Source organism: Saccostrea echinata, unplaced genomic scaffold, assembly GCF_033153115.1.
Source record: "Saccostrea echinata isolate AGI-Se365-2 ecotype Australia unplaced genomic scaffold, CSIRO_AGI_Sech_v1 ptg000050l, whole genome shotgun sequence".
Taxonomy (NCBI): Eukaryota; Metazoa; Mollusca; class Bivalvia; order Ostreida; family Ostreidae; genus Saccostrea; species Saccostrea echinata.
The window spans coordinates 973,384-999,080 of NW_026889799.1; the positions used below are offsets into that span (position 1 = coordinate 973,384).

The following is a 25,697-nucleotide window of genomic DNA, read 5'->3' on the forward strand; positions in this document are numbered from 1 at the left end:
TAGACAAAAGTTGTATGAAGAAATAACATTGCTATGCAGTCGTTCGATTTCGATTTATAAAAAAAATATAAATATATTTATATTTAAAACACATTGTTTGTTATATACATGTCATCGTATGCTACATTGTTAACTTTTGAATTTATTGGAAAACTGACTATTAATATGTGCAAGTTATAATCGGTTTCATTTCAAATATTTTGAATTAAAAAAAGGAAACCGATGACAAAAAAGAAAAATATGTTTAGGTACATATATATATGTACCGATATCAATATGCCAATATGTAGGTTAGCTGCAGATCGCGAACTGTTATGGTTTTATATTTAAGTCTTTGACCATAACGCAAATATGGTGCAATTTACGTCGCAAGAATTTCTGCTCACTTTGGGGATGTATTTCGCCACTTTCCAGCATTTGGTCAATCAGCAACATTTCATATATTTTGTATGTATATCTTATCCACCTCCTAACCCTTTCTTGTCTCTACAGACCAATAGACTCTCTTGTTGTGAATTTGTTGTCAAATGGCATAAAAGTCACGACAAACGAGTTTATTAGTCTGTACAGACGACTAGAAAGGATAAGAAGATGGATAAAATATACAGATCGGTTATAGAATGTGTCTAGAATTACGGAATGAAAAGTAGTTGATTGACAAATGATGTAAAGAGGCGAAATACATCCTCAAGGTGCGCAGAAAATCCTGCGCCGTAAATTGCACCATATTTGCATTACGGGATCTGTAGCGTTATGGTCAAAAACTGAAATATAAAACCATAACGTTATAGGTCTGCAGCTATATGTATGTCTGACTCTTATACTATTTGGTTCTATATGTACGAGGGTTAATCAAAAAGTAACTGCTATAAACCTTAATTAAAGGAAGTCATCTGCAAAATTTGATATACTGATACCTTTATATATTTTTACTGTTGAAAAAAAATCCATTCAGTTATAAATAACACTTTTTGAAATTAGATTAAAATTAAATTAAATCAAAAGTAATTAATTAATTAATGATAAACGATACTTTTTTTATGTCTATCACTGCATAATAACAGCTGTATTTGCGTCTTTTGAAGTCACTTTTCGTCACTAATTTTCAATTCATCCAAAAATCTATCACATAACGTCTTGCTTTGAGTTGTTTCATCAAATTTATTTGAACTGTTCTGCTGTTGTTGTTATTTTACTGTTAGCAAGGCGATTCCCTCCAACTTCTTCCTAGCATCTTTTGACTCCCATTTACAAAGGAATTTATATAACTTTATTAATCATTGCAAAGGTTATTTTACCCTTTTTGTAGTGAAATGGTTCGTCTTCAAGTATAAGGGTTTAATAAGGTATTAGCCTTTTCAATATTTCATCGGAAAAAGAAGAGAGTGGGCGATGAGTTATTCCAGATACATGTACATGTATGACACTTACTTTTGAATCGAACTGTACAAGGGGACTACTATACATCAGAATGAATATAGAAATAAACTAACAATTCAAATAGTTTTTATAAAACAATTTGAAGCAAGATGCATTATAAGAAAATGGGTGTAAAGATTATTTAAAAGGCGTCAAAATTAGGATGTGTAAGAGATTGAGTAGATTTGTGGTTGATCTGAAAATGAATGCCGAAAAATAAATTCAAAAGATGTCTGTGACATTAGACATCACCTTAATTGTATTTATATTTTTAAAAAGTATTACATTTACTTACTGAAATTGTAGGCAAAAATTCAAACTGGATAGAGGTGAAATCTATCATTTGTTGATGGCATCCTATCATTTAAAATTTTAAAACAGTTGAGGCATAACTTTAGGACTAACTCTCGTACTTTAGTGATAACAAATGAGAAATGGTTAACGCCAATTTAAGCATAGAATGAGTGATATGCTAACCAAACTAGAATCTATATCTATATTTTACCAACGAGTTCTTCTCTTCAAGCTATGGACAAACCAAAACACAAGTTATTCAACATTTTATAATTAAAATAATGTTATCAGAAATTTAAGAGATTCGGCTCACAAATAAAAGGCATTTTACAGATAATTTAAATTTTGTCTTGTCTAATATAAGGACTGCCTCATGATTCCAAGGCCAGACCCTCTTACAGACATTATGGTGCCTAATTCATGATTTAATCTTCGTATCATATATATTTGGTATGATTTAAAGTTTTAATTTTTCACAGTTTATGAGATGAAATAAAGACCTCTTGGCAATTTGTGCCCTTTTATTTTCTTTGATCTACACAGTTTTTTGTAAGTTCCCTGAGTTTAGTGTTCTCTCCTAGGAAATATAAGTACAGAAAGGAAAGTTCTTCTCCGTTGTAAGAAGTAATTTTGATTTTTTATAAACGATTTATCTAATCAGATCAACCAAACAAAGGCAAATGATTGATCAGTAAGTGTCACGTGGTTAATGTGCTTGTTATATAGATGCGTTTACAGAAGTTTTAACGTATGCTGAGAATTGGTCGTCATGTTAACTGTCGATGTCGTTCTCACTCTGCGATTCTTTTCGCTGTTTCACAATTCTGGCCTCAATAACTTGGTATGTTATTTTCTTTCATGATCCCAAACGGGCGTCTCATTTTTAGTTTTATTTTTTTTTTCTCTACTTTATCTATATGTTAATTTTATTGTATGGTTTTCCTATATCTTTATAACATCCTTGTACTATTTATTTATTTACTATTACTAGTTGTCATTGATTTTTATCTATAACTTTGGGGGGGGGGGGGGGGTCTTTGTTATAATTACAGTAAGAATCCTGGATAATTTGATTTAATGCGGTAAATACTTTCGAATATAAATGTATTATTGATTGTGGCTTTTAGATTTGTTGTATCTAAGGAAAATTATGTCATTGATATCATCAATGAACATAATGTATGGGTATTCAACGAATAATACCTTTAAATAGCCTAAAATCGTATTGATCTAATAAAGTATCTTTACTTTCAGTGTAATTATATTATTTACTTTCATTCACTGATGCAAGAGTTGTTACTATCAACTTTCCGTCATTAATATACTGAAAATATAAGCACTTAGAAAGGCACAATCATGTTGTTTATGTATATAGAAAAATATCCATTATCATTTCATTTTCGACAGGGTGCAATGTATGGATTTTTTTTTCTTATTTTGTAGACGAACTATGTTACACCAAGAGCCTGCTATCTGGCAGATTCTAACGATTATCGTAAGTTCTTCCTTAATGTCAGTTTAGACAGAACTTCACAGAAGCAAGGTTTTCTATGAACAAACAACTTAAAACAACAAAAACCAAAGACATTTAGCCACGAAAACAATAACATGCAGGATTAATTCTTTATTTCTAAAGTCATACTTTCTCTTTCAGGTGTTCCTCAGCTTGAGTTACTCAACAAACAAGAAAGATGTGTCGTTAAATGCCAAAGATACCGAAACGCTATTATTCGCTACAATATACGACCCCGCTACTTTCCTATCGGAGGTATCAACTACAATGTTGTTTGTGATGGATGTGATGCGAATTTGCAAAGCCTCGTTGGTATTAAGGATCACTTTGAATATGTACGCGTCCAATGCCTAGGAAACGATGCAGACACTGGAATCTACGAAATGGAAGTATCCACAGAGTATGGAAAGGGATACTCTTCTGTATACATACAAGCAGAGCGTAAGGTTTTCTATGTTATCCTTGATTAATAACATTGTCTTGTCATTATTACTTCGTTTGATGATATGAAATTTATATCTTTCAGTAATGGAGGCATTCACGGGTAGGCTCAAGCAACCCTCCGGACCAGGTCAAATCTTGTTTGACAACATTGAGTTGAACGAGGGATACTCATATAATAAAAGCACTGGGATTTTCAAAGCCAAAAGGACTGGGTATTATTCCTTCTACATGATGGCTAGAACAGAGTCTGATCGTTATGTCACGATGGAACTTCGAAAGAATGGCGTCAGAGTGGGCTCCATAACCAATGACGTACTGCCTGACCACAGCTGGGAAGTTGAAGATGGAGCTAATGCTCTGGTTTTAGCCTTGAAGGAGGGAGATGAAATGACGGTTTATTCAAATGGAACTTTGCAGGAAGGCTCTACATTATCCTTGTTTTCACTGAGAAGTAAGTTTTAAAGACGCATTTTAGGGCTATTGGATAGTTGGTGGCATAGAAAATGATATTCAATATAATTCTACGTATCAATCCAAAGTTTAATACGACTGGTCTTCTTATTGAGATTTCTAGCTTTATTATTTGGTAAAAATAGTTACTTTTGTAATTAAATCCGCACGCAGTTTTTGTGGTCAACGGTTTATCAGGCACATACAGTATATTGTAATTCAATAAAAGAACTATGAAATACTGAGTACCTGTAAAGTAGGGAAATATGTACTAGTATACCTCACTGTTAGCATAAAAGTAACCATTTGGAATGTTTTTGTATCTGCTTCAGTTGTTTTATGTTATGTGGGTAAGACTTGAGAGTCCCCTACTACTGATACAGTGTAAGATCACTCTGTAACCAGTCTAACTTTCCTTCAGGTCTCATGGAGTCCCCTCAAGAAGTTCTTTATGCAACTGTCCCAGACGGTACAGTGATACAAGGTGGTCCGTGGGAACACATCGCTTATGATGACGTGCACATCAACACTGCCCAAACTTTCACAGCGAACACAAATTACACCGTGGCTAGCTCCGGGTATTACGTGGTCAGTATGACGACTTTTCTACTGGACTCAGCTATACACGCCTCTTATCTGGATGTCCGATTCAAGATGATTCACTACTCCACCTTATCTGTGTCCTCTCGAACCTCCAATTCATATACGTATATGGCCAGATATAATCAGGGTGACGTCATACAGAACCAATTCTTTACTTTCAACACGACACGGATGTCAAATGAAAGTTCTCTTGCACTGTTCAAGTATTTTGAACTGAATGGTAAGAAGTTTTTCCTTCTTTTAAGCTTGAATTGCTATTTTCTATTTTGAAATATTTGAGCAAGACATATTGTACATGTAAAAGGCTAAATAAGATGGGTTAATTCAATATGATGGATATGTTTATGCTATTTAAGCAAAATCCTTTTATCAATTGTAATGACTGGTTTTCATGTGATAAAAACAAATTAAAACTCTATAATTGATTTTTTTCTTTCCTTGATATAATCAAAATGAAATAAAATTATTGGTTTAAACATAATTCAAGTTTAATATTAACAGACTTCTTTATAACTTTTAATGTTTGTAATTTGCAGAAACCGATGTGACTGTAATTACAGTTAGACAAAAGCCATTTTATTTGGCCTGTGAACAAGAATTTTGTAATCCATTTGCCAATGGAGCCGTATATGAAAACTTGGGTTCCGATTTTGACCCCATTTCTGGAATCTTTACGGTGCCCCGTTTTGATGCGTACCTCATTTCAGTCAATTTGTTCGCGACCCAAGTGGACACAATATTTCAGATACTTGTCGACGGTGAAGTAACGGATACCATACACTGTGATGGACCAACAAATGATAACTTCACTAATGACAGCAAGCTAGTTCTTATTAAGCGTCTTAAAGAAGGTCGCACAATAGAGGTGAAAATGAAAGGCCGAGCTCTTTTCTACTCCATGCTGTCTATTTGGACTCTGACTGCCTGATCTGAAAACGTGGCCTGAAAGAATTCCAAACAGGGTTTTGAGTCGGATGAAGCTGATTTTTGTCAGGTTTTGTTCTTCTTGTATTATAATGCGCATTTTTTTCCTTTAAAATGCTATGGAAAGAAGAATACTGCGAGTTTTTAATCGAAAATTTTAATACAAAAGTTATCAATGGTAAATGGAAAATATATTATGAAATATGTTTATGTGCTTATCGTACGATTTTATTAAAAAATGTAAAAAAAAAATGTCTAAATAAAACACTTTATTATATTAATTTGTCGTTGAGTCAATAACCTCTCTCTCTCTCTCTCTCTCTCTTTCTCTCTCTCTCTGGAATAAGACGTACACTCGGCCCCAAAACCCACTCTATCAAAACTGTTCTGTTAAACTTATTCTAAATCATTGAACTCTCCTCAAAGAACAAAATAAGAAATATATGTATTAAAATAACAAGTTCAGTTTGTTTAATTCATGCTTTAGGGGGTTGGAAGCCATAATTTGGGAACAAATATATAGATAAAAATTGTTAAAAATCTTTTTAAGGCTATGATTAAAAATATGCATGCGAGCATTCTCAGAAATTTCTGAAACAAGTTTGTTCAAATCATGGTCCAAGGGGGTAGGATGGATTCGTCAAAGGAAAACGAAGTTTTACTTGGAAGTATGTGTAAGCCTGAAATTTCTTCTTTCAAGAACAGCGGGGTCAATATAAGTCGAAACTGGGAACCAAAGTTTTGCATTGGTATATGTAGGAAAGCAGTTCTAAAAAATTCAAGAACAGCTAGGCCAAAAACAAATTATTGTGGGGTATCCCCAGATGATGCGGATTCAAATTTACTGGGAACTTCAAACCATGATTTACCTGAGGCCACATTCAGAGAAATAACTGTAGACTATAAATGTACTGCTGGGTACAAGTCGCCCTGCCATTTGCTGCGACAGTACCTTTGAAGTTTTCTGATTAAATTAAACTTCATAAATGGAGAAAAATCTTCAGTGTGAATTCACATCTTTTTAATTCATGGTCCCTGCGGAAAAGGCTAAGATTGGAGATTTAAAAAAAATGTTTTCAAAATTCAAACTGGGGATACATAAAACATGTGGAACAGAATTTATTCAAAAATTTTTACATGAAAAAAAGAGGTCTCTTGCTGAAACCCTCAATTCAACATTTAGTTATATCTACGACGTTTTATGAATTAACAATATTCATTTTTCTTCCTTCGTTGATTATCGTCTTCCTTGTTTGTTTGGGTTTTTTTGGTTCGTTTGTTGTTTGACGTCCCTTTCGAGAATTTTTCTCTCATAAGGTGACGCCACCACTTGCCGATGGAGAGTTGCAAATTTTTGACCTATACTCGGCACTTCGGGCCATTGAGCAGTGGGGGATCTTTTTCGTGCCAGCACCTACTGCGACACGGAGCCTCGGTTTATACGGTCTCATCCGAAGGACCGGTCTCCACTTCCCACAGTGGGATTCGAACCGGCGACGTAAGGATCAACTCCTTACTCCTATACTCTAGAGCTAATGTCTGTTAAAAACTGATGAAATGATGGAGAGCCAAGAAATGCACAAGAATTATACAGTCTGAAGATGTAGATCAGTTTACTGTTTAAGGTTATTCCTAAAGACAGCAAAGCTTTTTGAAAAAGCTATACTTGATCGATGTTAAATATTCCACTGAGTCTGGCACATCATTTTCACATTTGGAAATTTTACTAGAAAAAGCCGTTAGTGATAACCTAAAAACAAAATTACAGGATAAACGTGATGATTTCAACTTTTCTATCGTCAACTCCCCCTATTCATGTAGCAGTATACCATTATTGCATACGAAATATAAAACGATCGTGGCAAGCTTTAGACAATTTGGTGAAACAAGAATATCTTCGGAAATACGATGCCCTTGTCAGGAAATACAGTCTATCGGTAAGTCAAATGCTGAGTGACGTTTTTCATACAAAATGTTAGACCATTATTTTTCCCATTGAATTGTCTACGGATTTTTCCGTTTTCCCGACCATGACAATGAGCACACGGCGGGTGTGACCGGTCTGCACGGGATGCTTACTCCTCCACTGCATTTGATCCCACCTAGCTATGATGTTTTTAGAGGTCCGTGTTTGCTCTGATACAAATTTGTATTCTTTTAATGGATTTTTGAGCTTGATTACTGTTCGTTATCGTCATATTTCATAAGGCATCAAGAGTATCTAAGCAACACAAAATCACATACTAGTATATTGATTTGGAAATAGTCCAAAGATTTTCAAGCGCGTATCCAGAGGGGGAAATCCCACTGGAATTTTCAGTTTATTGATTTCTTATAGTAAAGTAACCAAAATATGACACTGTGTGGCAACTCGGACTAATGGTAAAATGGTAAGGAGAGTCATATGACGTATATGAAGGAAATTTAAGCGAGTTACCACCCCCCACCCCCCACCCTTCCCACTTTTAATGAAATAGTTTATAGTCCTAGTAAAAAATTCCTATACCAGCGCATGATTTTAGTCTATACAAATTATGGACAATGGGACTCTTGTTGGGTTAAATTTTCCACATAATACATGAGAAGGGGAAAAAATCTTTGAAAATTTTCCAGAGCAGGAAGGGCAATAAAGTCATATTGATATTCAGCATCGCAATGTTGTGTGACTTTGACTTTGAGTTCGGAACCATGAAAAAAGTCATAATCCCTTGGGGCAAGTGTAACAGGTTTTGATATGAAATAAAATATGAGCCTATTAGAGAGTTCTGGACAAGACCTTTATGTGCATGGATGTCAATCAAAACCTTGGAATATTAAAAATATGACAAATGTAAAGGAGGGATTCTTCTCATACTTCTTATTTATGAAAATTAATGAAATTTTCATAGATTCAAGAAGACAATATCACGAAGTGATGGTATCAATTAATTAGATTAAATTTGATCTTTTTTATTTTAGAAGCAAGGTCAAGGTCATTATCTTTATCCTTGACATTAAGAATTTAAAAAAAAATACTGTTGCCAGTCATGTGATGCCTACTTCTATTTCAAAACATTAAAATATTTTCTTTTGCATAAAAAGATATTAACATATAGGGTCTATCAGTTCATACTACCAGACTGACATACATGATGATATAATTAAAGTAGATATATTGGCTAATCCGAAATTCCTCTATTTTTCTTTAATTTTTCGGGAATGTTAGTTATTATTATATGCTTCGTATATTGAAATTTTACTTATTTTCAAATATGGTAGAGTAGTGATATAAAGATACGAAATGATAAAAAAACAAAAAGTTTTGAGAGAGAAAAATAATTTTTACAGATTTTTGCTCCCATCTGTTCTAGATTAAAAGCTTTTAAAAGCTAACAAGATTGTAGTTTGTTTGGAGATTCAAATTGATTTGATATACATGTATTTTAAAACTTTAGTACATTGTTATTAATTTTAGATACTATTACACTAGAAAATTCTTTAAGTCTTTGATTAATGGTTAAAAAAAACTATTTTCATTGTACTGTGGTAATTTTGATAAACAGAAAAGGAGATATTTTCATGCGCCGCCGTTCTGCCAAAAATATAGTCCCTATCAAATTTCAAACTCAGTTTACTATTTCTATTTAAAGTTGTAAAGTTATGAGTAGAAAAGAAAATAATTATGATCTTTTAAATTCCTTATATCTAAATATATAAGACATATAAGCCATTATACTTTGAATGTTTCATTTAGTCAGAAGCCAGACACTAATCCTTCCATAAACATTGAAATAATATACGATGGTGATTGTCAAGGGAGAAAATTCCTTATACATTGTACATATAATTCAATTATATATTTCTCAGCAATTAAAGAATAATAAATATCCTGTCACAAAAGCTTTACAATAATTATTATTATAAAATTTATGAACATATTGATTAGTGTTGGGGAAATACATTGTATATTACATATGCAAAATTGCAGATTTGACATTCAACAGATACATGCATATACAGGATATAAGAGTAAATATTAATATTAGTAATATATATTTTTACTTACCAGAAGTTGAAGAAATACCAGTCTCAACAAAAGACTTTTGTTCAAAATTTCAAATATACAATACTGACCAATACTATACAATAGCTGACCAATTCCAACTCTGGACAAAGAATGTCCAGAAATCAAGAAACTTCTGGTTAACTTTTTTATTCCATGCAATTCCTAATACCACTTCAAGGATCAAGGATCGTGGTGAAGGGCTTGTGTGTTTCAATGACCCAGAGAGCTAAATGTATGCTAGCGGGAGCAAAAGCTTTTGGTAGGGATTCCCGGTGTGTTCCCATTTCGCCTTAACTGTGAAATATAGGTAAGAAAATGGTTCCCTTGTAAGACAGGAAATGGGTAGAGACAAAATGTGATTCACTGGTCCTCCAAGTTTGGGTTGGGCATAGGGCTGCATGACAACCCTATCCCGTAAATGATGTTACGGAAAGAAAAGCAACAGATAAAATTAATGTTTCAGCGTGCGACGGACCTTCTGAGTCAAGTGAAACTTTTATGAATGCTGGTGGCCAAAGACATGAGGATATTGGATAGTAGAGGACCTAAACACCACCAAGTCTAGGACACTGGGATGTAAGAACGGTGTACAAGACAGGCAAGCTGGCAACAGGTAACATCAGAGATGAGGAGATTCAGAGTGAGTGGGAGTAGATGCACTGCTTTGGGAGGATGACAACGACCTGAAAACGTTTTCTACTGGCATAGATGACAACCAGCACCACGAGGGATCTTAGAGACTTAGATATCGATATGCATCCACCAAAGAAGAGATGTTGGCTGTCATTAAGACTCTTAGGAACAAGTCACCAGGACAGGACAACCTTGATGCAGAACTGTTCAACGCGGACCCTGGGCCACCAGCCACCCATTCTACAACCGCAATGTTCACAGCTAAATGGTAGGGAGAGAAAATACGTGATGACTGTTCCAAAGGAATAATAGTAAAGGGGGGGGGCACAATGATTCCGCTCCTGGTGTTAAGAGAATACATTCGCTACTTTTCCTTGGGATGTTTTATTAAATGGATGTGATAGATTCAATGAAATTTAGATTAAAATGTGATTGAGAATGTATATTTATTACTTTTTCGTGATTTTATATACAAAATATCGTATATATATGCGCAGGTAACACTAAAGCAATGAATTTCCTAGTTATTTTATTTTCCTGTGTACATATAACCACAAAGTGGACTAGCTAGTCCGATTGGTAAGTTTTCCAGTATAATAAATTTCATTCATTTGTTTTACTTACTTGATTACTTTATTTTTTAATTTAATTTTAATTTTTAAACCATGAAACAATCTTTAATATTGTCATTATTATTTCTTTCACAAGTCATGCACTTGTATGTACTTGTACATTCCACTTCATAAACTGATAAGCATGATAAGTACAGAAAAATTTATGTACTGTGAAGCTAATAGTTCGCTTTCCATTCCTCTGATTAGTCAAAGACCAGTTGTATCATGATGAAAAAAATCGTGATGTTTTGTCAAAATTCTTCAAGATGTGCTATACGAATTCAAATAGTTGGCACCCAAACACTGAAATTCTCGAAACGTTTCGCGCCAAATTCATCCTACGACGGTTACGGAATCTGATGAAATTTATTTTCAGTATAGCTTGCATCTTTAAAAAAATACCTCTATTCAACTTTAATGTTCATTGCGTAATAATCTTTTTTTTAAATGCCGGCTTTTCTTATCGGCCAGTTTTTTATCTTTCTTAATTCATTTATCACTGTTTTTTTTTTTTTTTGTTTGTATTCTATAATTTTCCATTTGTATTCTATAATTTTTCATTTGTATTGTATATTTTTTTTTCATTTGTATTGTAAAACTTTTATTTGCATTCTATAATTTTCCATTTCTATTCTATAATTTTTTCATTTGTATTGTTTAATTTTTCATTTGTTTTGTATAATTTTTATTTGTATTCTATAAATTTCCATTTGTATTGTACAATTTTACAATACAAATGGAAAAGTATACAATACAAATGAGAAATTATACAATATAAATGGAAAATTATACAATACAAATAGAATATTATACAATACAAATTTAAAATTATAGAATAGAAATAAAAATATACAAATGGAGAATTATTGAATATAAATAAATATTTACAATGCAAATGAAAAAAATATAGAATACAAATGGAAAATTTTACAATACAAATGAATTCAAAATACAAATGGAAAAAAAAATCGAATATTGCGACGTTTGACATGCCATAGTTCTTGACAGGCAAGCTTACACATGTACTTCGTTCTACTTGGTATGGGGGCAAACAAACTCGACACCGTCTCTTATATATCGGAAACGAAAGAACAACACTAATCTTCATACCGAAAACGTTTGGATATACGAGTTGTCAACTAACCTCAAAAGTAAAGTTTATCTAATCGGTAAGTTGAATAAATATATCGTGATGTCTACATAATTGGATTAACGATATTAAAAGAATTGTTTGAATGTGGATCATTCCTCTAGATGACAATCCTACTAAGACGAACGCCATGCAAATGTTCTCATTTAACCCGAATTTACTTTAATCAGGTCATAATCTCTCAACTAGCTTTTTTGAATAGCTGAAGCTAATTTGCTTGTATTTCGAGCTTTAAAGCTAAATAAAGAGATTGTACCAGTCTTGTTTACCCAGAGGATATATTGATATCTTTTGACAAATTTTGATTGCAATAATATTTTATTTATTTTTCCGGTACCCAAATTTTCATCCTCACAATGTAAGGGTCCTGAGTCCGCTCATAGCTCACAGTACAGGTGGTCTTCAGCCATAAGTGAACTCTTGACGATCTTCTCACTCTATCCCCCCACTTTTATTCTTTTTTTTTTTGGGGGGGGGGGGGGTGGAATGGAGATTATCGGGACCCCTGACATTGTCATGATTGTGAGGATACTAAATTTTATGGTCAATAAAATTGAGCTAAAGTGTTGTAAAGAAGGGATACCTTTATTTATCGTAATGCCTACAGCGGATAACGTTATACATTTGATCAGAGATGTATACAATGGGAGTAAAAAGTTAAAACAATGCCTGTCATGTTATGTACATGATTGTATGTCTCTGATTTGATGTTTATCAATAATCAGTATTCAGCAGTCTAGACGAACTCTAAAAACGGCGTGAACTCCGAAAACGAAGTCTTTGGCTCCATCATGCATTGCGGCAAAATGGCGTCCGATGTAAACAAACGATGGATTGTCGTTCGCTTTCTCCAAATATACGGCTGCATAATGGCTGTATTTAGTGCATTGTGACTTTATTTTAATTTTTGTTGAATGGATAATTATATTTATTAAATTATTTTGTGGATATTGACTTATTTATTGCTTTAAATTCTTGCATAGTAGTAAATTGGATATACGACATCGAATTCAATACTGCCGGTAAGAATTATTTTCTTATTTGATTTATTGTCTCCTTGATTTAATTTTATGTTGTTCCTAAATATAGGTGCTTTTATTTGTTTTTGAAGACACCCAGCTTGTATTTATTTTAATTAGAAAATGCGTATTTCTCACCACGGAGGAGAGATATTCACAGGTTCATTTTTAGAAGACATGCTGTGACCTTAATTTCTAGAAGAGTGGTTTTTAAAGATTTCATATTGATAGCTAATAGTTTTAAAAATGTTTTTTAGAATAATATCTGTTCGTATGTGATAAAAAATCGGTAAATAACGATGGTAAGAACTTACGCGTTCAATTCAGATGTCGTACATAAATAAAAATACCGGAATGCTAATTTATGTGTAAAATTCAGTCAAGTTTTTAACAGTTACAATATATATTGTCCCATTTTGCATATATATCCCTTTTATTATGCATATTTACTTCTCAAACGAATCATTTTCTCTGTAATTGACCTGACTTCAAACGTCAACTTTGAAAGTAAATATCTCCTTTTTTGCAAATAAAATAAAAATTCTGACAAATACGATCTCTTCCGAAGTCTTTTATTTAGCATTTCTGAGTACTGGCATAATTGCCATGCTTTCCAAAACTTTGCACAGACAGTTTTTGTAGACCCATCATTTTTGCCGAAAAATCGCCATTTTTTTGTGCGTGTGCGCATGCGCGGACTCTATTTTCGGAGTCTTTTTCAGTCTCAATTTCTTACTTCCGGAAACGCTGTTTTTGGAGTTCGTCTAGACTGTTCAGAGACCTGATTTAAAAAAAAACAAAACAAAAAAAACAGTTTTTAATTGATGGCCTTGCTGTATCTTACCTCAGCTAAACTATTAAATGTAGAAAATTTAAAATGATACCAGGACCTACATGTATAATAGGTTACACACCACTTAGTGTAGGCATACTTTTTCTGTGTGGGATTTAGACTGTGTACAAAATCACAATTTTTCTGCAGAAATTTGTCACAGAGTGCTTTAAGTATGTTGAAGACATACATTGGCAATGAGAGAAATCCACATCATTTTCTACATGCGGATTAAACAGAAATTGATTCAGTGAAATTATGATCTTGTGGAAAAATGTACATATTTTACATTTTGTGAATTTTGCTACAGTGTCATATTATAAACAAAATTAGGAAACTTTATGTAAACATAACTTACTATAAAGCGAACTGCTAGAAAATTTTCTTACATAAAATCAGATATTTTTTTTATCAGGCTATATTAAGCCATTGAGCCTCTGTTCAAGCTGTATCATGAAGTCACTCCGTAGAATTCAGAATTGTCTACTACACATCAGAGGAACAAGGCAGACTCAAGGTGAGAGTTTGGAACATTTTCCTGTATGAGATTTGTATTAGATTTATAACCAGTATATAAAAGTCAGCATTATTCATATAGGCCAGGACATTTTAATCAAATGTGAAATGTATTTTAAGGGCCATTTATTCACTGGATTATCTCCATATAAAGAAGTTGACACTGGTTAGCTAGTGGATATAAGCTCACTTTCATTTTAATCTTCAAGCTAATCTTGACAAGCCAAGGGTTTTCAGTCAACTCTGCAGTTGCTCCCCCTAAAAAAACCCTTTGCTTATGAAAATGTGCTAACTCTGAAGCCAAATTCAATGTAAAAAAAGTAAATATTCATGACAAGCTTTAATACCTACATTATATAATGAGGGGGTTTTAACATGTGAAGTGACCAAGGCTTTTTTTTTTTGAGATTCACTTTAAATTTACCCAAATGTCTTAGCTGTATTCCAAAAATGATCCACCATCGTGCTGATCATGCCCCACAGGCATGTAAGGAATTGTTACTTTCAGGGCAATAAGTCTTAATGATTATTTAAATTCCAAAGTTTTGTTTTGAGGAGAGAATACTTATAAAATTTATTTACCTTTATAATGATATATATTAATTGATTATAAACCTTAATTTTGTTTATCATTTCCAAAGTTGCCAGAGTGTATGGAGGCCAAACAAATTCACAATCAAAGCCCTACACTCCCCGAAGGGCAGTGATGTATGTCCCGGGCAATGATCAGAAAAAAATTCAGAAAGTTACCTCCCTTGATTTGGACTGTGCAGTTCTGGATTGTGAAGATGGTGTGGCAGCTAATAAAAAGGTAAAATAATAAAAGAGTAAAGTATGACACAATGACATTGATATCTGTGAACCAGAGTTGTTATTTTTTATTTCTCACTGACAGTTTGTTGTGAATGACAATGGTATGCCATGGAGATTATCCAAATTTTATTTTAGAAAATTGCAATAGATCATTTATCTTAAAATGTATTTAAAGAAATTGTCATATAATATAACAATATGTAATTAATAAATATTTCAGTTTTTTATTCATAGGAAATAATAAACCAGTCTTCATGCATCATTATGACTAATCAACTAATAATAGTATAAAACATGGAACAGTGAAATTTTTTTATTGTTAAGAATTGTGAATATATACACTTTTTGCTTTATTGTACAATTAGGAGGAAGCCCGTTCCACAATAAGAGAAGCCCTTGACCAGTACGACTTTGGCCGCACTGAGTGTATTGTGCGTGTGAACTCAGTCACCAGTGGACTAATGGAGGGGGACTTGGTTGAAGTACTGAAGGCAAAGAGAATGCCCCATGCCCTAATGCTGCCCAAAGTGGAGCGACCCCAGGACATTGACATGGTACAAAGGTTCTGAATGTTTTCTGTTGATATTGAGTGAATTGACAATTTTGGGACAAATTAATACATTGTAGGTTATCCTACATACATGTAGATCATTCTTACATTAACAGTTCCTACTGGTATTCAGTATGTGATTTATATTTAGATATTAAATGTTTTGTACAAATTTATCAATACTTTAAATTTCCAGTAGTCAGTGGCATGTGTGTACATGTACTAGAGTTACACAGAAGCAATCTTAAAGGATGCTGTTCATTTCACATCAGATGATAGATCAAAGTGTTAGCATCAGAAAAGTCAGAGCATTTACAAAGTAGAGCAGTACATTTGATGAAGCATTTTCTGTCATAATTTGGTGAGGGTCATGTATGCCAGTAACACCCAAAAGTCCAGTCTTCATTGACACTGTCCTGAATTATAAGATTTAATTGATTATATTAAATAAAATGGTGTGAGATGCTCAATTTTGAGATGACATGTGTTGTGATGAGTTATGTCCTCTTTGATCTCTGTGTTGCAGTATAAAATGTAACTTGTGAGACCAATTTTTTTTCTTACAAGATTTAGCTAGTGTGATAAATTCTCAGAGGAATAGCTATTTCATAGACAGAATTTTTTTTTTTTACTGACTGGAAAGTATTCTTCCTATTCAATTTCTAATTTAGGACAATAACTTTGGCAGGGATATAAACATACATGTAGCATTGCTGATAAATCCATTCATTTTTTCAGTTCACCAAGCGACTGAAAGAAGCATTACAAGGGAGGTCACTCCAGACACGCCCCTTCCTGATAACGTATGTAGAGAGCGCCATGGGGTTGATGAATCTGAGGGACGTATTTAAGAAGACCGTTGATCTCCAGCTGAAGGAACAACTGTACGTACTGGATGGTGTTGTGTTCGGATCCGATGATTACTGTGCAGATATTGGTGAGTTTTGGACGGTGTTGTTTGGATTTGTTGATTACTGTGCAGATATTGGTGAGTTTTGGACGGTGTTGTGTTTGGATCTGATGATTACTGTGTAGATATTGGTGAGTCTTGGACGGTGTTGTGTTCGGATCTGATGATTTCTGTGCAGATATTGGTGAGTTTTGGATTGTATTGTGTTCGGATCTGATGATTTCTGTGCAGATATTGGTGAGTTTTGGATGGTGTTGTGTTTGGATCTGATGATTACTATGGAGATATTGGTGAGTTTTGGACTGTGTTGGGTTCGGATCTGATGATTACTGTGTAGATATTGGTGAGTTTTGGACGGTGTTGTGTTCGGATCTGATGATTACTGTGCAGATATTGGTGAGTTTTGGACGGTGTTGTGTTTGGATCTGATGAATACTGTGTAGATATTGGTGAGTTTTGGACGGTGTTGTGTTCGGATCTGATGATTACTGTGTAGATATTGGTGAGTTTTGGACGGTGTTGTGTTCGGATCTGATGATTACTGTGGAGATATTGGTGAGTTTTGGACGGTGTTGTGTTAGGATCTGATGATTACTATGGAGATATTGGTGAGTTTTGGACTGTGTTGGGTTCGGATCTGATGATTACTGTGTAGATATTGGTGAGTTTTGGACGGTGTTGTTTTAGGATCTGATGATTACTGTGGAGATATTGGAAAGTTTTGGACGGTGTTGTGTTCGGATCTGATGATTATTGCGTAGATATTGGTGAGTTTTGGACGGTATTGTGTTCGGATGTGATGATTATTGCGTAGATATTGGTGAGTTTTGGACGGTGTTGTGTTTGGACCTGATGATTACTGTGGAGATATTGGAAAGTTTTGGACGGTATTGTGTTTGGATCTGATGATTACTGTGTAGATATTGGTGAGTTTTGGACGGTGTTGTGTTCAGATCTGATGATTATTGCGTAGATATTGGTGAGTTTTGGACGGTGTTGTGTTCGGATCTGATGATTATTGCGTAGATATTGGTGAGTTTTGGACGATGTTGTGTTCGGATCTGATGATTATTGCGTAGAGTATTGGTGAGTTTTGGACGGTGTTGTGTTTGGATCTGATGATTATTGCGTAGATATTGGTGAGTTTTGGACGGTGTTGTGTTCGGATCTGATGATTACTGTGTATATATCGGTGAGTTTTATTCTATCAGGAGACAAAATCTGAGAAGAATTTTTTCGAACTTATTCCAAGTAAAAATTACTCAAAGAAGAATGGGAGCTTAATTAAATTTCCACTCCTCTACAAAATTAAGGAAGACTACCCTACATCCACTTAGTTAAATGTGAACAAACATTTGTGGGAGGGAAGGGTTCAATGTAAAGGATATATACTGGAAAGACCAAGCAACATAACAGGCATCATTGGAAAGGGTTCTGTTTTTTTTAATCATGGCACTCTCTGTATCAGGGACACAGTGGGAGCATTAGTTATTAATATTCAAGAATGATTTCATTACAATTACAATTGATTTACTTTAATTACACTAAAAATTCAAACAGATTATATTTTTGTGACTGTAAATTAAGAAAAGGTACATGCATAAACACATATCAATTTTAAGTATAATTTGATATTTATATATTAATGAATTGGTCTTTAAAATTTTGTATTTATTTCATATTTCAGGAGCCACAAGAACAACTGATGCTAAGGAATTACTGTATGCAAGGCAGAAAATAGTCACATGTGCTAAGGCCTTCAAACTACAAGCCATTGACATGGTACATATTGATTTAAAAGGTCTGTTTTTATATAATGCATTACACAACAATTCCATTTATAAGCTGTTATACATCAAGAATTAAGGTTGCAGGATTTTACACACTGTGCATTCATGAGAATTTCATTTGACCGATTTTCACATGAAATGCATTTGGAAAGTAAAATTCACCTGACAGAGTCTACTCACCTTTTGAGCTCTTGAATAAATTTTTTTAGAATTTAATGAGAAATTTATTGTCCCCCACTTTTGCAAATGCAAGGGGCTTTTAAAATTCATTCTTCCATCTGTCCATCTGACAGTCTGTCACATTAGCCTTGGTCATAATTATTAAAGGAGAAAAGATATGGCTTTTGTATATCATATGATCATTAACTGTGACAAGACCTTTACGAATAAAATGCAGTGTTTGACCTTATCACCTTTACCTAGATGTTTGACCAACTTTTTTCAAAAACTGCATATGTACCTATGTTAATAACTTTTGAATGAGAAAAGATAGGCTTTTCATATTTCAGATGTACAATATGTACATGTATATTGCCTGTATCAGGTCTTTTCTTAATTTATTCTAAATTTTGCCACTTGACCTTAAAGTCTGATCTACTTTTCTAAACTTTTAACATATGCATTGATAATAGCTTCTAAACTAAATGATAGAAGATTGGGATTTCATGTTCCAAAATGTACATTACCTTAAAATTTGAAACCCCCTTTTAAGTGGTAATTTTTATTCCTATGACCTTGACCTTCAAATTTTTCTTACTTTCTGTAAAAGAGACAGGGTTTTCACATTTTTACAATTGATTTACCTGAAAGACATATCCCCATATTAGTCCATGGTAATTTTTGGCCCCAAGGCCTTTAAGTTTCACTTTGACATATTTAAAAAAAATTCAAATTGGCTCTAACTTTAGCAACTAAAGGGATAGGGCTTTCATATTAATATGCAATATGTCAAATCATTGCACCCTGATTAATATGACCCAGAAAGGGGGGAGGGGGACCACAATTCTCTGAATTTGTTTGTTTCCATTTTAAATGATTGTTTTAGTATGAAATTTACATAAGACAAATTTGGCAGTCGATCTTTAAGATTTGGTGATTGAAATAGGATGGAAGGATTAAATATAATAAAATATGATAAACAGTCTGATTCTCTTACTTAAAAAAAACGGGTATGATAATAATATTTAGTTTCTTTAAATTAACAGACTTAGAAGGAATTGAGAAGCAATCCCTGGAAGGAGCAAGGATGGGTTTCACAGGAAAGCAGGTCATTCACCCCTCCCATGTCCCCATTGTCCAGAGAGCCTTCTCCCCTACAGAAGATCAAGTGGCATGGGCCACAGAGCTTGTGGAGGCATTCAGTAAACATACAGAATCGGGAAAGGTAAGGGTAGATACTACTGTACATTCCTAAATATCTGCGAAGAATTAATCATCATATAATTTTGGGAGAAGCAGCACTCGTGAAATAAAATTACTTTTATATTTCTGGTGCTTGAATTCACAAAACGCTTTTGACCAACCATCCACTGGCAAATCATTGTTTTCGCAAGTAGATGTGCAAGAGCCATTTTGTTATATTAAGTACTCACATAAAAAAGGAATCTATACCGTAAATACTCACCTATAAGTCGGTCGGCATATAAGTTGGTTGAATTTTTTAAGCTTAAATTAGAAGGATTGACCCACTAAAATAACAGTCTTTTTATAACTCGCGTATAAGTCGGATAAAGAGTTTCAGACCAAAGTTCAACTCCCAAAAAACCGACTTATAGGCGAGTATATACGGTACTTTTGTGAAAAATACAAGATCTATCACATGTAGTCTAGCTAATGGTGGAGGATTTATTATTGAGATGCAAAACTTGGAAATTTGTTGAAAAAATATTTAATGCAGAGAATGAAATAGCTGATGTTGAAGAAAAAAGGGTTTTAATTATCATTGTTCATCAATAAACAGTAAACTGAACACACATTGGCATTGTTTTAATGAAAAGAATTTGATCACACACATGTAACTTTTGGGGGTTTTTTTTAAAGAAAAACAAGTATAAATTAAAATATGTGGATTCTTACATAATAAAAAGGCTCTTTAAACAACATACAGTAAATTCTGAGGAAAAATGTAAATATAATCATTTTTATGTTATAATGAAAGATTACACACTCTGTATGTATGTTTTTGTGATCTTTAACAATGCCTTCAAAATGGGTTTTTTTTTCAGGGTGCTTTTACATTCAGAGGAAAGATGATAGACATGCCATCTGTCTTGCAAGCTAAAAATATTTTACAACTATCAGCTAATATTGGATCTAAGTCACCCTGACATGTGATTAGTTTAAAACAGCTGTGGCTTTTGATTAACCCTGAAGTACCATATCAGCAATTAACTGCTTTCAGATAGATCGTCATCTGCTGTGATGCCCAGTTTACCACGAATGAAAAAATTGACAATTTTCTTTAATTATCATTTGATTGGTCATCTTGCACATACACATTATTTGTATGAACACATACATATAATTTGTGTATGTTAATTAACATGTAGCAGATTATTTTTGAACATTTTTAAAATAACATGTACAGTCAAACTTTATTACCCCAAACTTGATGGGGCCAAGGGAAAAAAAACTTTAACATATCCATGGACTCAAGATTTTGAGATAACAATACATTTTTGAAAAAGTGTTTGGGAATTCAGAGTCACTACAACATGAGTAATATCCATGGTATTCAATAGAATGTCAGCTGGAACAAGTGGCGAGATTATTAAATGTCAGACTGAAGTAGACTATAGTGATATTAATCAACCTTTTCTGTCAATCAGCAAGATTTCTTAAACACCCATGTAGATGTTAAGGTGAACCATGTTTAAAAAAAAAACAATGCTCTATTTTTGCATAATAATAGTCCACATTTCAACATGGACAAAGAGAAGTTTTAGACAGAGACTTTGGTCATTGGGGTTGGTAGAGGTGTATACATGTAATATACTCAGCTGGTTCTGTATTGGATTCTCTTATTTTACATGTACATAATTATATCCATATATAATACTCTGATGTTTGAAAGAACATTTTTAGTCTTTTTCAAATTGATCAATTCTAAGGACAAGGAACATGATAAAGAGAAGTACTTATTTTAAAAATAATTCTCTGAGTCTATTGACATACATTTTACATGTGCTTACAGTCATTTAATAATGTTAGAGTAAAATCTTCCCTCCCTTTTTTGATTGAAAAATGCATATTCATATATTTCTTCAGTTCTGGGTGGTATAGCAAACAATTGTTGACAGATACATATATATAGCATATGTACTTTATGGTTATGAATTGTGAAGAATTCTTTTTACTCTAGTGCTAGAAATTATAAATCACTATTGTTAAGATATCCTAAATATGGCAACAATGTCTGTTAAAGTGTATTATGGACATGTTTATAATGTATACATGTATTAAACATTCTGTTTTGTAATGGACATGCATGTTCTCGATGTACAGTGTATGCCTTCATTGATCCACTGATATGTACATAGTTTACATGTATTACTATAATGAAGGTTCAAAAACCGTATTAAGGGCTTTTTGGACTCTTTCTTGTGGATAAGTCTCTTTAGAACACAGATAAAACCATGTACTTGTTTAAATGAGTGATAGCATAGGAAAAGGTCAAACAAAGCCCAAGAATGTATTCATTTTTATTTTTGTTGATTTTTTAACTGATATTATTTACATCAATTTTAATGAACATCATACATATTTTATACGAAAATCATAGATTCTTCATGTACTTTCTATGTTTTCTAAAACAAACAATCATTGAAATTCTTGAGAAATGAAGACAGTTGTAATATTAACCTTCTTGTGACCTCTGTGTATTCTGAAGAACAAATGATCTAGACATCATTCATTGTTTTACGATTATTAACTAAAAACAAAATCATGCTTTACTATTTATGTCAGATAAGGACCTAAAATTGGTTCTTTTACCCTTTTCTCCTCTTCCTTTTATACAGTGCTACATGTAACATTAATCATTTCTATGATTTTGATGTATGATGAAAAATGGTTCTGAAATACTTGCAAATATAAGAGGGAAAGGTAAATATGCATTGACTTAGTTGTCTATTTACATACTGTTTAGTTGTCTGAGAAAAACTATGTTGCAACAAATGAAATGTTTAAAAAAAAGAGAATACGATTAAAGAAAAAATAAACACCATTGAACATTCAAAACCCTACATTTCCCAGTTTTTGAAGATTTTTTTTTTTTTAATTTCTGTACAATACACTATATATTCACTATATATCAAGAATTTCCCACAATCCCTTTTCCTTAATGTCTCTTAGATCATATGTGCCCTTCACGGTTCCATCGGGTGTGGAACTCATAAATATGAAATAGCATGGCCACTGAAGGGGAGACATAAGGTATTGAGGTATACCACTCGTTCCCTCTAACTTGATGACCTTCCATTGACCTTCAGGACCAGGTTGTCCCGATACAGACCAGCACCACCCGAACTTACGATCTACGTACACATAATATGAGGGCCACTTTTTCGATCTTATGTAAAATATGTTGTCCAGATTTCGATTTTCTACCACCTCCAAATTAAATTCACAGGCGTCGGATTTTTTATTGGTTCCACGAATAGACCCGCCAAATGTTGATGACATCTCCATTTTCCAATCAGGCCAATTGGACGACCGAATCAAGTGAGTATGTGCACAGAACAATTTGTCCTGACCTATGCATGGAATCCGGATTTGTTTTATTCGAAGGAGGTGTAGAAAATGTTCATTTTCTGATGGGTTGAATATGGTTAAAAACACAGCTTTTTCGAATTTGGATTCTGTAACAAACTTCACTATCTCTAGGTCAGACTTCTCGCTTTCAGTAATCATGGCCTGAACGCCTTTAGCACTAGACTGATCATAACCTCTGCGATTTTTGATGGAGAACAACTGCCATAACACCAGTGATCGCAGTATCGCAAGCCTAGAATACAAATTTATGTACGCTGCTGCTCTGTAAGCAGATTTAATATCCGAGTACAAGAGCTCTTCTGTTTTCGCCCTTAATTTACCAAGAAACCTCACAGCATCATTTGTAGGAAACTTATCCTCCAAATGGTTAATTATACTCTTGGGGGCATCTTCCTCAATACTATTCAGATAGGCATTGGTATTGTAAAACAAATCTTCTAAACCCACAGCCTCCGCTTTTAATTCTGAATCCTGAAAGCGCTCAATGGCAGCATAGGCACTGTCCTTATCTGCTGACGGAACAGTCGTTTTCATAGCGTTTCCAACTTGTAAAAACAAATTTGACAATACTGAAAACGTAGTTCCAAGCGTTGCAGGTATGGGATGAATCGCAGCTATCTTGGAAGCAAAGTTAATTGCGAAGGAAAGTTTGTTAAACACGTCCCCACTGTCTGAATTAACACATTTCTTTAACTCTTTGATGGCCTGCTTCACCTCTCTTGATTTCTTAGGACCGGCGAAAACTGTGCATAATTCCAGGAAGACGTTTTCTGCTGCTCTAGCGTCCAGTCCCAGTTTTTTGAAACATTCTGTTAACTTTCGTTCGGAACGAGAATCCTCCCTAGAAGCCATTGTTGCCTGGAAAGCAAAGATGGAAAACATATTGAATTGTCATTGTATATTTCACTTTATTTCAAGCATGTCTTCATGTGTATACGTGCATGTATGTTATACTTTTTTATATAACGCATATAATTAATATATTTGATAGAGTTAGTGTAACCAAGAAGCACAAGAAAACTTATTTTAAAAAATCAGTTAGTGCATACTATTGCCGCCCTGTATATAATTTTGCTGTGGACAATACAGTGTACATGTCGGTTTCCTGACATTATCGGTAATTGGCGGGATTTTCCTTATGTACATCAAATTAAGTCAAACAGATACCTTATTTTTTATAAAACCGATTGAATCGTCTACAGTTTAATTATGTATCACGAGCATCTCAGAAATCTTTCATGTATTTTTTTTTTAACTTAAGACGGTCTATGAAAATACAGCATGAAGGCAAGTGTCGACTTCATAAAATTACATGTATATGTAGTAGTGAACTTCATCATCACTATCTTCATTTTTAATGAAAGTTTTTAGAATTCGTAATGTTTGTTTGACCCAAAATGTTTCCAAATGTATTCTTGGCAGCGAAAATACACTGTATATGCAGGGCTATGCAATACTGTAGCAACAGTACATCATCTTTCCTGAAACCGATACATCATTTTTAAAATAAAGCTTGTATTATTCCTTATTTATTTATTTATTGGGGAAATTTACCCATGTATGTAATAAAAGTAGATAAAAAACATTAAAGTTGCAAGATAAATAACTTACATGAAGGGACTTCCTGATTTGGAAACACTGTATATTTCATCACTTATTTAAAAAAATATATTTCCTGTTTGTTAAATAATATTTATATATTCTAACAAGAGGCCCAAGGGCCTTAACGGTCACCTGAGTATAATACAACAATTTAGATGATCCATAGAATATAAAATAAACTGATAGATGAAGCTTTGTTGCCCAAAAGCAAGAGAAATAGGATGGTCAGAATCAATGAAATAATTAGTCTAGTATTCAGTACCAACTCATACATTAAATTCTAATTTATCCCCCATTTAGCACTATCACCATGCAGACTATTAACAAACTACATGTATTAGTTCTTCTGTACTACTTTTAACCCCATATTGTGACCTCTCACATTGGCCTCTCTTGGTCTTTGAAGAACATTTAATAAGTTAATTTTGTCTCATTTTTATTTATTTATCATTTACAAGTCTACCTGATCATTAAAACTATGAAAGTACTTTTTGTATTGTTCAATAATTTTTTTTTTTTTTTTTTTTTTTTTTTTTTTTTTTTTGCATTATTCTCTTATTCTATTAACTTTCAAATACATTATTTACCGTGATTAATTATCAAAGGTGAATGGCAAAGGGGAATAACTTCTCTCAGTTGAATACAAATTAATAGAGCCCTGACTAGGACCAGAATGCCTAGACAAATGGTCCTGATGTTCAAAAATCTGGTAAAAATATCCTTGCTTATTAGAATTTTAATTCTGTTTGCCTTCGATATGCCAAGGAGCAGAGAAGATTTTTAAAGAAATAATGCATTTTCAC

At 33.4% G+C, this 25,697-nt stretch overlaps 3 protein-coding genes across 3 annotated transcripts; 2 read left to right on the forward strand and 1 right to left on the reverse strand.

Moving 5' to 3' along the window:
* Positions 1–2,482: 2,482 nt before the first annotated feature.
* LOC133203368 (uncharacterized) lies at positions 2,483–5,736 on the forward strand. The gene is made up of 6 exons (XM_061339160.1): positions 2,483–2,554; positions 3,157–3,208; positions 3,368–3,667; positions 3,753–4,121; positions 4,542–4,943; positions 5,260–5,736. The coding sequence occupies exons 1-6, from the start codon at positions 2,483–2,485 to the stop codon at positions 5,649–5,651; spliced, it is 1,587 nt and encodes a 528-aa protein (XP_061195144.1). The 3' UTR covers positions 5,652–5,736.
* A 6,310-nt stretch (positions 5,737–12,046) lies between these two features.
* LOC133203315 (citramalyl-CoA lyase, mitochondrial-like) lies at positions 12,047–22,628 on the forward strand. The gene is made up of 8 exons (XM_061339123.1): positions 12,047–12,108; positions 14,356–14,457; positions 15,098–15,267; positions 15,635–15,823; positions 16,558–16,756; positions 18,417–18,530; positions 19,725–19,903; positions 20,745–22,628. Exons 2-8 carry the CDS (start codon positions 14,394–14,396, stop codon positions 20,844–20,846), a joined length of 1,017 nt encoding a protein of 338 aa, XP_061195107.1. The 5' UTR covers positions 12,047–12,108; positions 14,356–14,393; the 3' UTR covers positions 20,847–22,628.
* LOC133203317 (uncharacterized) lies at positions 22,497–24,144 on the reverse strand. Its single transcript, XM_061339125.1, has one exon. The coding sequence runs from the start codon at positions 24,142–24,144 to the stop codon at positions 22,825–22,827; it is 1,320 nt and encodes a 439-aa protein (XP_061195109.1). The 3' UTR covers positions 22,497–22,824.
* Positions 24,145–25,697: the final 1,553 nt, after the last annotated feature.